The 13,670-nt window shown below is 41.2% G+C and overlaps 1 protein-coding gene across 13 annotated transcripts in view; it reads right to left on the bottom strand.

The window, feature by feature from the left end:
* NEDD4L (NEDD4 like E3 ubiquitin protein ligase) overlaps positions 1 to 13,670 on the bottom strand; it is a 2,900,454-nt gene that overhangs the window by 1,185,535 nt on the left and 1,701,249 nt on the right. For 12 of the 13 annotated variants that reach the window (XM_069627054.1, XM_069627053.1, XM_069627056.1 and 9 more), the window contains one exon: positions 8,729 to 8,803. In XM_069627054.1, coding sequence (XP_069483155.1) covers positions 8,729 to 8,803 — 75 coding nt within the window. The remainder of the gene's footprint in view (positions 1 to 8,728; positions 8,804 to 13,670) is intronic. The other variant, XM_069627045.1, reaches the window with a different exon arrangement.

Below are 13,670 nucleotides of genomic sequence, written 5' to 3'. Positions count from 1 at the left end.
CTTCAGGGGCTATTCTTTCTATAAATAATATGTTCAAAAAAACTAATTAGTAATTTTTCAAAAGTTTGCATAATACAACAGGGTATTATGTTTTGTCTAACATTACAGAAAAAAGATATTTTTAGAGAAATCTTTTTTCAAAGCCTGATAGTATGTCAAGTTACCTTGAACTTGTTTATAATTCTTGTTGAGTAAGATTGTGTTTATTCAAAGGATACTTAATTAACCAATAATGCTATTCCAAATTGTTATCCAATAATTGGGAATCCAAATTCGTTAAATAAACTCAAATATCATGATCATTATATTTCATGGTCTCCTCTAGGTGAAATAAATTAGCATGATTCTTAATTGTCTTCAAGGTAATTTAGGATCTGTTGGCTGTATCTGCTCCTGTGCATAATAGTCTTTATCATGGTGTAATCCCCAACGTTCTAAGAGAAAATCGTCCATATTTATTAATTATCAACAATAGAGTACTTTCAAAAAGATTCATGGAATGCTGACATTTCTTTTTATATAAAAATGTGGAGAATAGAATCCTATCTTATCTTCACAAGCGGCAATCATTTGTTCTTTATTATTCTTTATGGTTTTGTTCAATTTCTGTTTTGGGGCCTTGTGACTTGCCTAAATAAATAGACAATTACCGTGTTCTACTATTTACCAATGTTGACATTCTTTGTACAGAATGTATTCTTTCATAAATTCACTACTTACTGATGAATTCAGAGTCCTAATACGCCTCACTGAAGGTTTTTTATGAAATAAATATAATCCTTAGTACATGATTCTGTTCTCAGTTTGATGTCTCATTCCTCATCTTACGCCATGTTGGACCTTCAATGTCTGTAGATGACACAATTATAGTCTATAAGGTATTATCTGTAGAAATACTTCTACAAGGTATATCAGGAATATATATATATTTTTAGAAGGTGCAGTTTAATTCCAGCATGTCAAGAAATTACCTTAATTTGTTGAATCATATGGGATATAGGATTAGATGGATGATTCTGGTGATTTTTTCACCGAGTATCAGTATGTGCAGCATTTACAGCGTTACAACAGCATTCTGTAATGGAGTGTAATACTCTAATTAGTCATAGGGGTAAACCTTGTGGTCTAACAGGTCTAACAAGGTATTTCTGCATAGAGATAGTGTCAATTCTTTAGAATAGTCTTTACCTGTGGCAGGAACCGGTGTATCAAGAAGAAATAGCATGTCGGGTTGTGTCTGTAATAGCAGCCTCCAAATGACTGCTTAATATATTCACGTCGTAACATCGTCATGACGTCACCAAAGTAAACACTGAATGTCATTCAGTGATGATATAGGTGGGGAAGATAGAACTGATTCCCTATTGTAAAACTTGCTTGTAGTCTGAATGAATACAATGTAAAGTTGCTAAAAAAAATTCTGTTGTGCAAGAATGTTCATTACATCAAAATGTGCCGTTTTTTTATGATGAAATTAGATAAATAAGATAAATAATCACAATAATGTGCTAAGAAATAATACCCTTAGATGATCATGTTGTGGACATATTAATCTGTTAGTTGTAACGAGTATTAACTAATGGATATTTTAACAATCCGAAAATAGCAGGTATGGCTAAAAAACCATGGGGATGACAATCATTTTGATATACGGTTGCTGCAGCGTTGAAGCTCGTTTTACGTTATTCTTAATCGTCGAATGGACCTATTCAGGGTGCCTAGTTATCTAAATCTAGTTATGTATATTTTGAGGCTTAGATTGGCCCGATCCATGGCTGAAAACATTACCCTTAATTACATTTTTTAAAATCAAATTCAAAACAGTTTTGTGACAAGACTGTCTCACATGAGTGCACATTCTACCATATATTTTTCACACAAAGCGGAAATGGTCTCATACTTCGATTTCAGCAAATTAAAACAATGTAACGCAACTGTTTCTATGTGACTTAATGCTATTCTCTTGCATCCACTTTTCACTCTAGCTATTTAACATTGTCTTTGTTATTTAGTATTACCACTTTAGGTTACCTCTTCAGAGTATACATTTAACCATTATTGTTTGTAACATTAAATCCAGTTCGTTGGTCCATTCTCACAAGTGCATATCCCACCATGTATGGTTCCCTAAAACTGAAAATAGTCCCATATTTGTTATCAACACAGACTGCCTCTTCAGAGTGCAATTCTACCATCATTATTGTGAGGTTAAATCAAGTTTGTTTACAATGGGTGGTGAACTTCATCTCAGTCCTCCATTTCCAGTTTGTTAGGCAAGTGGGTGTTCAACTTCCTAGGCTATCGTCATCGCTTTTACATTTATCGTTCACATTCAATTGATGCATTGGTCGTTGTTTTTCTCCTTTTCTCCAGTTCTCAATGTATCCTAATACTTAGATCATTGATCAAAGATATGGTCCCAAGTAATTCTTCGTTCAGTCCTAGTGGGGCCATACAGTCCAATTTATGTATCCAGTATAGTTCTCTCTGGGAGAGCATTTGAGATGTTGCCTCCTCTCTGTAGATTTGAGCAATGTTGGCAATTCAAACATGCAAAATTTCTGTTCTTACGTTTTTTCAATACTGTTTGTGGCCTAATCTTGGGTCTTTCTGCTTTTATTAGTGAGTCCCTAAAGGTTCTGCCTCTTTTATATGCTAGCATTGGTAGTTCAGGGAATAAACAATGTGAAGTTGGATCCTCATTAATGAGATCCCAATTTTTCATAATGATTTTCTTGATTTGAAAACTTTGGGATGAAAATTTTAAAGAGTGCATTAGTCTTGTATTTTCTTTCTTCTTGATGTACTTAAGCAGGTCTTCTCTTTTTAATGAGTCCGTTTGTTTTCTTGCCTTATCCATGATTGCTTCAGGAAACCTTTTTACATGAATTTTGCTCTTGTGTATTCGTATTCTCTTTGTAAGTTTTCAGTATCGGATGTCATTCTCTTCAATCTCAGTGGATGGCTGAAAGTTAGATTCTCTTTCAGGTGACTCGGGTGGTAGCTTCGCTAATGCAAGCTGTTATTTACAACAGTCGGTTTTCTGTATATGGTGGTTGAAAGTTCAGTTCCTGTGTGTTTGATCATAACATCTAGGAAGTGTATAGATGGTGTGCTCACTTCTAGGGTGAATTGTATCCGTTCATTACATCCATTCAGATAGTTGTAAAATAATTCAAGCTCTTTTGGTGATGCTTCCCAGATTCCAAAGATATCGTCGGTATAGGTCGATTTTACTGACAAAAAATGGTTGCAATGACCAAAATCTATAAATATGTTACCACCAAAGGTTCGAACACCAAAGGTTCAAACGTTTGGTGCTAGCATTGTAAAAAAAAAAAAAAAAAAGCAAAAAACCACGGGCTGCAGGGGTGTCCTCCGCATTGCCCCGCTCACTAGACTTCATGGTATAGTGAGCGGGGGTTGCGGGGGACACACCCGCAGCCTTCCGTTGAAAAATAAAAAAAAAAGAAAAGAAAAGGACCCTCTGGCGCCAGTTCCCGATCACGGAAGTGAAAGGGAACTGGCGCTGCAGGAACCCAGCATGAAGATGAAGGTAAGTGAGGTTTGTTTATGTTGGGGGTGTGGATGGGGGTGTGCTGAGGGTGTGGGTGGGGGGGGGGGGGGTGTTATGGGTGTGAGCATGTATGTGTGTTCGCATGAGAAAGGTGCAAACATTTGGTAGTTTGCACCTTTCTCATGCAAACGTTTCTGCCGCGGTAGTTTCTGCCGCGGCCAAATCACTTAGATTCATATTGTCTATAAACCTTTTAAAAAATGTGAGTTTAGGGGTCTATTACTGGTTGTTGAGCACAAAGTTTTTTTTTCAAAATAATACATGAAAGTGTTAGCTTATGCTGGTGCTGCTGATGAGCCCATTGAGGTGCCTGATATTTATAACTTGAATTTGTCATTAAATCTGAAGTAATTGTTGTATGAGATGATATGCAGTAGTTCAATGGTGAAGGCTTTCTGTATTGTACAATTTTCCTGAGTAATTAGCAACCATACCATTGCTTTGGCTAATGGCTGAAATACGCTCTCAGTCCAGCTACTACTGGTCGGAATGGTGGATTGGTCAGATTTGTATGAATTTTTGGTAATGCGTAGAAAACTGGTGTTATTGGAGTCTTATTTATAAGAAAATCCATTGTACGTTCAGTTATGCATTCTAAGTCCCATGCCTTTTTGACTGTTTTCAACCAATTCCTTGATTTGTAGTATAGGGTCTTGATGCAGTTTGTTGGTCCATTAGAAGTTGCATACATTTGTCAGTGTAAAAAGTAGTGTCCATTATGACAAGGGCTCCTCCCTTGTCTGGCAGTTTCATAACTATACTCCGGTCTTCTGCTAATTCTTTGATACGTCTCAGTTGATGTTGTAAGTACTTCTTGTGTTGTAGTTTAACTGTCTTAATTCTTTAGTTGTCTTCCACTTGAATAGGTCAATGACCGGATGATTGACCCGAGGGTGAAAGGTGCTCTTCCCTTTCATTTCTAAATGGTATTTCCTTTGTTTTATGTTGAATGCCCGGTAGATTTTCAAAAAAGACTTAATTCCATCTTGCGAATGAGTTTGAACAGCTTGATCTCTTCTTCGAAACAAGTAGTGTTATTAGTTGGAATAAAATATAATCCCAGACTCAGTGTCCCCATTTGGGGTGTCGAAAGGGGTTTGCTTGAGATATTTATAATGATGGAATTGTTTATTTCTGTCTGGGCCTTTGTTTTCTTTTTCAATCTTCGGGACGGCTATTTTCTAAAAAAGGCGGTTGTTCCAATGTGGGTAAAGTTGAGATACTAGGTTGAGTGGGAGGTATTCTAATTTTTGGTATTGCTCCTGTCGTCGGTATGTTCCTATTATCTTTGTTGAAGTTATCTCCTTCACCACTTGCTATATCACTGCTTTCATCACTGGATTTCTTTGGTGGCTGGATTATAGGTTGTTGGTCTTATGTTTTGATAGAAGTCTTGCCATGTGTAGATGATATCTCATGCGCAATCAAGTGTGTCCCTTCTGTATTTTCAGATTTTTCGCTGTTCTATATCCTTCTTCTAAGAATCCAATTTCTGATTGGTATCATCATGAATCTTTTGTTAGATAAGCTGAAGATTTGAGTATGGATAGTTGTTCACTGACCTCTTCAATATCTGTCTTTATAGAAGATAATGATTGGGCCAGTTCCTGGACTTCATCAGTAAGTAGTGAATTCACGAAAGAATACATTCTATACATAGAATATTACACCTGGTAAATAGTAGAAAACGATATGTATCTATTATTTATTTAGGCAAGTCCCAAGGCCCCAAAGGGAAATTGAAGAAAAACAAAGAATAATAAAGGACACACGATTGCAGCTTCTAAAGATAAGATCGGATTCTATCCACGTTTTACATAAAAAAAAGGTCAGAATTCCATTAATCTTTTTGAAAGTACTCTATTGTTGATAATTAATAAACATGGACGGTTTTCTCTTAGAAATTTGGGGATTACACTATGATAAAGACTATTGTCCACGGGATCAGATACAGCTAAAAGATCCCAAGTTACCTTGAAGACAATTAAGAATTATGTGAATTTAATTCACCTAGAGAAGACAATAAAATATAATGATCATATTTGAGTTTAACAAATTTGGATTCCCAATTATTGGATAACAATTTGGATGAGCATAATTGGATAATTAAGTATCCATTGAATAAACACAATCTTAATCAATAAGAATTATAAACAAGTTCAAGGTAACTTGACATACTGTCAGGCTTTGAAAAAAGATTTCTCAAAATCTTTTTTTCTGTAATGTTAGACAAAAATAATACACTAATATATTATACAAACTTTTGAAAAAATTACTAATTACATTGTTTTTGTAATATATTGTTTATAGAAAGAATAGCCCCTGAAGAAGAGATATTAAATCTCGAAATGCATTGTGCAATAAAAAGATTCTAACTGAAGACAAATGACATGGAAGTGAATTTTTGGGAAATCACAACTGATTGAAAACTATATAATATTGGATGATCAAAAACTCTTTAAATTACCTATGAAGAACCTCAAATTAGAAAATTCACTTTTCCTAGATAGTTGTGCTTTATTATTGCGAATATGATATGTGCAGGGGACGCGAGTTCCCAAATTAGGGAACTTTTCTTTTCCAAGGCCTGTGTGTACTCTGCCTTGCTGGTCGCGGGGGATATCTGACCTGTGACGGTGAAGGATAAGCTGTAGGCCACCTACCTGGTGAAGACCAGTCCCACCTGGACACTATCTCCTACCTACTCCCCGAACGGGGATGGTTTTGGATGATCGCCATCTTGTCTGGCGCAGCAGCCATTTTGTCGAGCTGCATGCCACGTGCCTGGGTCATGGTACATGACTCTCTGGGACCGGCCTCCTCCTGCACTCTTGGCAGTGGAGCTTGGGGCCTACCCTGCACCTCATGACGCGGCTTGGTAGGCGTGGTGCCGTCGGCTGAGTCGCCAGTAGTTCAGCGTTGCGTACAAGCGCCCCCTCAGACATTTGTCCGGTAGTAGGGCATAGCCCCTTGGGTGGACACCCAGTAAAAGAACCTTGCATTCCATCAGCACTGTCTCCGGAAGGATCTAGCAACCCCTCGGCCTGGCGGCCGGTAGCTGAATGAGCCTCTGTACCTGTGCCGGTGTGAGAACCTGAACGGACCCGCCCTCTCTGAGATTTCCGAGGAAAGGAGTTGCCCTTGCGGGGTGTGATGGAAAAAAAGTGGCCCTACCTTGGGCTTCGTCTTATGTCTGACAAAGTTCTTCAAGTCCTCTGGAGACAACTTCTTGAAGAGCTCCCTTCCACTGAGCTAACCTGTTTTTCAGAGATCTCGGTGTAAGCGTGTCACACGTGGTGCAGCCTTCCCAGCTGTGCTCGGGCCAAGGCAGTGGAGGCACAGACCGTGGGGGTCTGACGTGGGGAAGAGCCCCTCGTAGGCTGGACACCTGCTGAAGCCCAAGGACATCCAAATGCGCTGGAGAGGAGCGTGGCGCCAGAGAACTGAGTACCTGATTAAAGATTAGAATACAAAAGACAGAAAGGCAGTATCCAGGGAAGAGCGCATGGAATTACAAGGCCGAAGCCAAACCCAGAAGCGCTGGTGAAAGCGGTCCGTTCCAGTCGACGTGGAAAAGAGGACTGCGGTGTGGCACCGGTGGGTGGAGTGAAGGGGAGCGTATGCTCCCAGGGCCGCACCCCTGTGTACCTCTGCATTTAAAGGTGAAGAAGGTTTTTTCTGGTGAAAAAAGTTTCTTTCTCCCGTCCCCAGCGAGGGACGCCAATAATGTATGGAGGAAAGGGGACGGGACGCAGGAGTATGTTCATGAACAGGTCTGTAAAGGGAGGACCACTTCAGCTTCTCTGAACATATTGTCAGATGTGGGTGAACTAGGACAACTAATGCAGAATCCCTGCTAGCTCTAATCTGGAGGACTTAGGTTTTGTTATTAAAAGGTCATACTAACAAACTGGTTGTGGCTGTGTCAGAATTGAGGGTTGTGGCTGCCAAGTGCTGAGAATCGAAACATGCCGTTACAATTAATGACAATTGAAAGGTTAGATAAGATCTCACGGTTGGGTTTCAAGAACAAATTCGCATTGACCGATAACCAGTGGCAATCCACTGATGGATCATTACACAAACTCTAGAATGTCTCTTACATGTAACATAATACATTCATAACTGGTAACCATCATGATCCTGTAACACCATTATGTGATTTTGGCGACATACTTCTAACAGAACATTTAAACTGCAGATATGGTTTTATGAGGGCTTTTTACATTTTTGCTTCTTATGCCCGCAAGGTTCTGTTCTTTGCAATGCATTCCTAGCAACAGATCTTAACCATGCACGGGTTGAGGAGTGATTGAAGAAAAGAGACTGATTAAATTGGACAGTGTCATCTGATTATTCAAAGCAATTTGAGGCTAACAGTTGGTTAAAGTGCATAATTACCAGCAATGATGTCTTCTTGTGAATACTGGAAAATAATTCACGTCTTCACAGTGATTGTAAAAAAGACCCAGTCCCCAAAAAAATAACTGTGTGAATGGGTAAATGCATTTTGTTCATGTGCTTCCCAAAGTATATTCTAGAAAGGCTGCAATTAACCACTGAAAGGTCATAATGCAAAGATACCTTATGGTAAGACTAATTTTGCAGCTTTTGGGGCAATGAGGGGTTGCAGGCTGAGGCATCCCCCCCAAAGAGGTAATGAATAAAATATCTTGAAAACAATGGGGCACTCATCTCAGTGGCCAGGCTGGGTGTTTATTTTTGAGGGCTAGATCAATGATGACAAAAGTAACCATTAACGGCTAGCACTACCTATACAACTACAATACAACCTATATGACTACTGTGTAGTAGGTTGCCCTCAACATACATTCTCTCAGATTATTCTTTCCTACAGACAAAACAGTATCTTAGAGTATTCAGAAACTGAAAATCATATGTACATACCAACTGGCTGAGTTATTCAGGAAACTAAAACATTAATATTAGCTATTAACACAATAGAATGAAGCCAAAAGAAAGTACATGCCCTGCTGTTTACGTTATCATCTAATACTACCTGGGCTAGTACTCACTTGACTTTCTTTCATTGAATGTGGCGTGCACTTGCATGCCCTTGCAGTTAATATCAATTACAAAAAAGTAAACAAACATTACGCATAACAAACAAGAACTTTGACTGAGACTTACCAATGATAAAAGCGACACGTCTCCTATTCCATCTGTAACACTACAGGACCTAAGCCGCGAAGAAGGCTCTCTCTGCTGGAAAAGAAGACAATAGTTAACTCGAGATTTCTGCATGCCAGACTGAGAATCAGAAAGCTCATTTATATGTTTAAAGATAGGAACATTGACGAGAAGTAGCTCTATAATTCATCTGATCCACGTTAAAGAGGATACTTCAATTCCTGCATTCAGGATTGTGTGCAAACTAAAAGTATGTAAGCGTGATTTCCTTATGCTTCCATTGGCTCGCTTATAGGTAGCTGCGTTCAAGAAATCAAGACCACCTCTTGGCAGGAGTGTGGATGTCTCCTGCCTGTCCCTTGGGTTTTGGGGAGGGGCCAAGAGTGCAAAGTGACCCCCACCCCCTTCGGGTGCAGGGACTGGGTGGGAGGATCCCCTGGTCACTGTTCCCTCTACCAACCAACACTTGGTTGAGAGGGCAGGATATCATCATTTGTGCAGCATAAGAATATCTGGCCCTTAAAGAGAGCATAACGCTGAAATATTCTACGTGCACTGTAACCCAGGTCTGCACAACATTGTTTCCCCAAGCAACAGAGCAGAGTAACCAACCCAATAAAGAATCCCTACTCACTAGATAAGCCACTGCCAAGGGAACATTAAATGTGTATGAAGGATAAACAAAAATGTTGGTTGCTACTTACAGACTAAGTCTGGTGCAAAGCTTGCACTTCTCCATTAGAGGCACCAGTGTTCTAATGCATGTCGCAATTCAGCCAATCCCATAGTTGTGTACCGAACCTTGCACACTTGCAGACAGAGCCTGGCCAATGCTAAAAAGCTAGGAGTGAACATAAGAGGGGCACAATAGGGTAAGGGTGTGAAGGTTTGGAGAAGGTGTGAGTTTGGTGAAGGCTGGAGTAGCCAGGAGACTGGGAAAGTTGAAGCAGTTTGAGAAAATAAGATGATGAGGAGAACGATTATCAAATGAGTAGTGAAAGGAGGGAACTAGATCAAAGAAGGTGGTGGGGGCCAAAGGAGCTGAGAAACCACAGAAAGGGTGCATAAAGGAGAATGAGTGGAGAGTTAAGGAGACCAAAGTGAAAAGGCAACTGGCGGTAAGAGGGGGGAAACATACCCTACACGCTACTGGTGTGTGTGGGAATGTTGGGTGGATGCAGAAGTACATGGTGGTAGCCATTAGAAGAGTGCCAACACCCCAGTAGATACATAATGTCCCTAAAGTACAGGCTTGCAAAAGGGCAAAAAGGAGAAATGTCAGGGAGTAGAAAGGTAGGATCTCAGTGCAGATCCCGGAGAGGGGTAAACATGCATGGTACAGAGAGGCATCCCTCAATACCTCCAAACAAGCATCCACCCCCCAGTGGCTGACTGTGGTTCAAGCCCCATCCTCATCAATTCTGGTAGAAGTCCAGAGACAGAAGCAACAAGGTCATCAAGATCCAGAGGTACAAATTCACTAGAAGAGGCAGACTTCTGTTATGCAAAACATGAGAAAAACGCAAGAGACAGGGTGACGCTGAGATGAGTACAAGGACATCTTAGTGTATTTCCCCCTTCTTGTATGGAAGACTAAGACACATGTTGGATTCCAGAAACTTCATTTTGATACACCTGAAACCATATGGAAAAAAGAGGACCTTCTGTCTTTGGGGAGAGACTTGCTAAGGATCCCTTGTATCTTGTAGGACTCAAATGAGTGCCACCCTCAGATGCTTGATTTTACAAAAAAGAGAACATAAAACATGAGACTGCTCCAGGAGGGCATGGACGGAAGGCATGGGCACCACGCAAAGCTCAAGCCTAAAATCCATATTCAGCTATGTTGATTTAATTTGTTTTCGCTTTCCTATTTCCCACCCCAATGTTTTGAAAATTAAAAACTAAAATCAGTCTTTCAACATCAGAGATAATCTCATGGCTTTGATTATCACACCGGAGCTTTGTAAGAGTGGAGAGCAGGTATGCCAAGAATGCAGGATAAAACTACACCACTGAATAAATGTTACATCCAGACTGACATTCTGAAAATATACTTTATAACTCGTCAAAGGTGAAAGACGTTGGTGCAGGTTACAAGTAATGCAGATTCGGAAAGTCTGAGCATTCTTTATTCACTTTCCATGAGGTTGGTGTTCTGAGGGGCTAGTGTAGGCTACTTGATAATGACAAACATGCTCACTCAGACTAGATTGTGGTAGTCAGCTAACCCTGTGAAGTTTGGTTTCCTGAAGATGGGTTGCGTCAGATTCACAGACTAGTATTCCTCTGTGCCGGGGAACGATGCAGTCCTTTCCAGTATGGCAGCACCTCGGTGATGGATACAGTGGTGAGTGACACAGATGTGGATATTCTCAGAGCAGTGCAGGCACTACAGCAATGGCAACAGATTTCAACAAATATCAAACATTTGTGTTCCAGGATAGGAAAGGGCACTGGGCATGGCACTGTTGTTGGTATAACCCTGGATTATGCTTTGTAACTGCAAGTGACAGACTCTGCTTGAGCCTCTTTGCATGTGTGCTAGAGTATTCATCCTAGAGGGAAGCACAGTGACCACATAATTCAAGGTTTCTAGAGGGCAAAATGATTTAGGCTAATTTTCCACGAATAGCCTTAGTTCACTGTGTGGCATAACAACCTCAGGCTAAAGGTACAGAAAGGTAAGGCCCCCGTGGTGTTGCGTGCTTCTGACTCCATGTTGGATCGGCACAGAGTCGACAGAGTTGTTGACACTCAATCGCAACAGGTAAAGGTACGTTTCACTGAGCAACAGAAATCAGATAAATGCAGAGAACGATCAGGGATTCACCATAGCAACTAGCTTTTGAAAGCATACAAGAGCCATCAGACTTTCCTCATAATTCCTCTTCAGTTTGGGAGTTTCTTCTGGCCTTTAGGATTTATTCCCAAATAATTCTATGAATTAGGGAAAGTTTAGATGGAGAAAGCTGGGTTAAACAGACTTGTGTGCAAAGGGAGTAAACGGCTCCCAGTCACAAGGTTGCAGTAATTGAACAGTCAGTGGCCACCCAAATATTCGGGTGACCATAGTAACAGACAGCAATTCTGACTGCAAATCTCGGCACCATTCACTAACCGGTCGTATTTGGTTTTGTCAGCTGTAGCCCTCACTCCCTGAAGCACCAGGTATGGTATATTAAGGATACAATATGTACACCACTTACTCAGTAGGAGCAATGTCGGATTGCTGACTATGTACTAGATTCACACAGGTGTTTCTGGTAGAAACAAATGATGTACTTCCCTACTAGAGTAAGACAATGGGCCTCATAGCGGTTCTGGTGGTGACCGTGCCAGTAAAACCGGCAGGTTGCCACCAGACCCGCAAACAGTTACCGGCACCTGACTTGTCGGTAAAATGTTCTCCATTCCCATAGAGTGCAATAGGACTCTATGGGAGTGGGGACCACGGAAAACACTGGCACCGGTAATAACGTGCTAGTGCCTATGTGAAACTGTGTGCGGGTGCCGATCCGCCTGGCAGGTCAGACTTGCCAGGCGGGAGGGAACCTGCCCGGTGATTTATACTTTTCCGGTCTGGAAACAATGGTACCGGTAAGGTTACCAGCACTGTTTCCGGACTGGCAAGGTTAGAATAAGGCCCAATGTCTGCCACCAACATGTGAAACCCACCCAGCCAATTGTGTAACGAGGCATGAAAATGAAAACGCCATACCTTTACTGTCCCCGAGACCTAAGGGAACATTCGGCATTAACGCGTCTCAATAGGGAAAATTCAGATAACCAGGTATGAACTGCCTACAGCCTCATGCAAGAAATGCAGGATTGAACATTCGGTTTCACAATCCTCAGATTTGCGTTATCAACTGATGATAATTCATCAAATATGAGCTTTCACCATTCCAAACAAAATGAAAACAAACAACATTTACAGGTTGGGACCTACCAATGAGAATTTAAAAGGTAGCATCACTTTGACAATAGATACATGTAGCTCTATAACAGGGTTGTCCAACTACAAGTCTCGAGGGCCAAAAAACATGTCTGATTCTCAGTATAGCCCTTAATATTCATGAGATAATCCCTTGGCAATACTACTAAGAAACGCTCTATCGTGGAGGGGTTTCTGCTGACAGGAACACATGTAAGATAAGGTCTCCTTGTATGCCGACGACGACCTGGTGTACCTCGGAGACCCGTTCCACTTTTGCCCAGTGGTCATGAGATTACTGGAACAACACCGGGCCTTTAGTGGACTGAGGGTAACCTGGTCAAAATGTATCCTATTCCCAGTTAAGGATGCGGGACAATGTATCCTGGTAGACTGCTCATACCGCATTGAAATGGAACAATTCCGCTACCTAGGAATCCAAATTACGGCAGACCTCTCGCAATATATAATGAAGAACCTACACCCGACCACAGAGAGATTTACTAGGGACTTTCGACACTGGATACTAATCCCGTTAACGCTCCTGGGTAGAGCTGCGCTCTTCAAAATGATAGCCCTGCCACATTTTCTATATATCCTGCAGAACACCCCGTCCCAATATACCGGCTCTAGAATTTCATAAAATCGAAAGCATCCTTAGTACATCACTGTGGGGACGGGGGTACGCATGGATAGCACTACAAACACTCCAACGCTCGCTCTGGGAAGGTGGTATCGGGTTGCTGCACTTGCAAACCTACTACTGGGCTGGGCAAATGGCAGTGATTAAAGACATGCTACATGGGAACAAAGAGCTTAACCCATATCCGCGCAGAGGTTGCGGCGATGCAGGGTATGACCCTGCTAGAGTTTCTATACCAGAAGCACAAACCACCACATCCGCGCACAAGGACGACGCATATCACAGCAGTCTGGTACTACTCCCACAAACACATTGGCTGGACCGGGGAGTTTACTCCGGTGCAGGCACAATGGGGGAACAGT

Source organism: Ambystoma mexicanum, chromosome 6p, assembly GCF_040938575.1.
Source record: "Ambystoma mexicanum isolate Mex_15411 chromosome 6p, UKY_AmexF1_1, whole genome shotgun sequence".
Lineage (NCBI taxonomy): Eukaryota > Metazoa > Chordata > Amphibia > Caudata > Ambystomatidae > Ambystoma > Ambystoma mexicanum.
The sequence above is the reverse complement of the archived record's forward strand: the minus strand, read 5'-3'. Positions and strand labels throughout refer to the sequence as shown.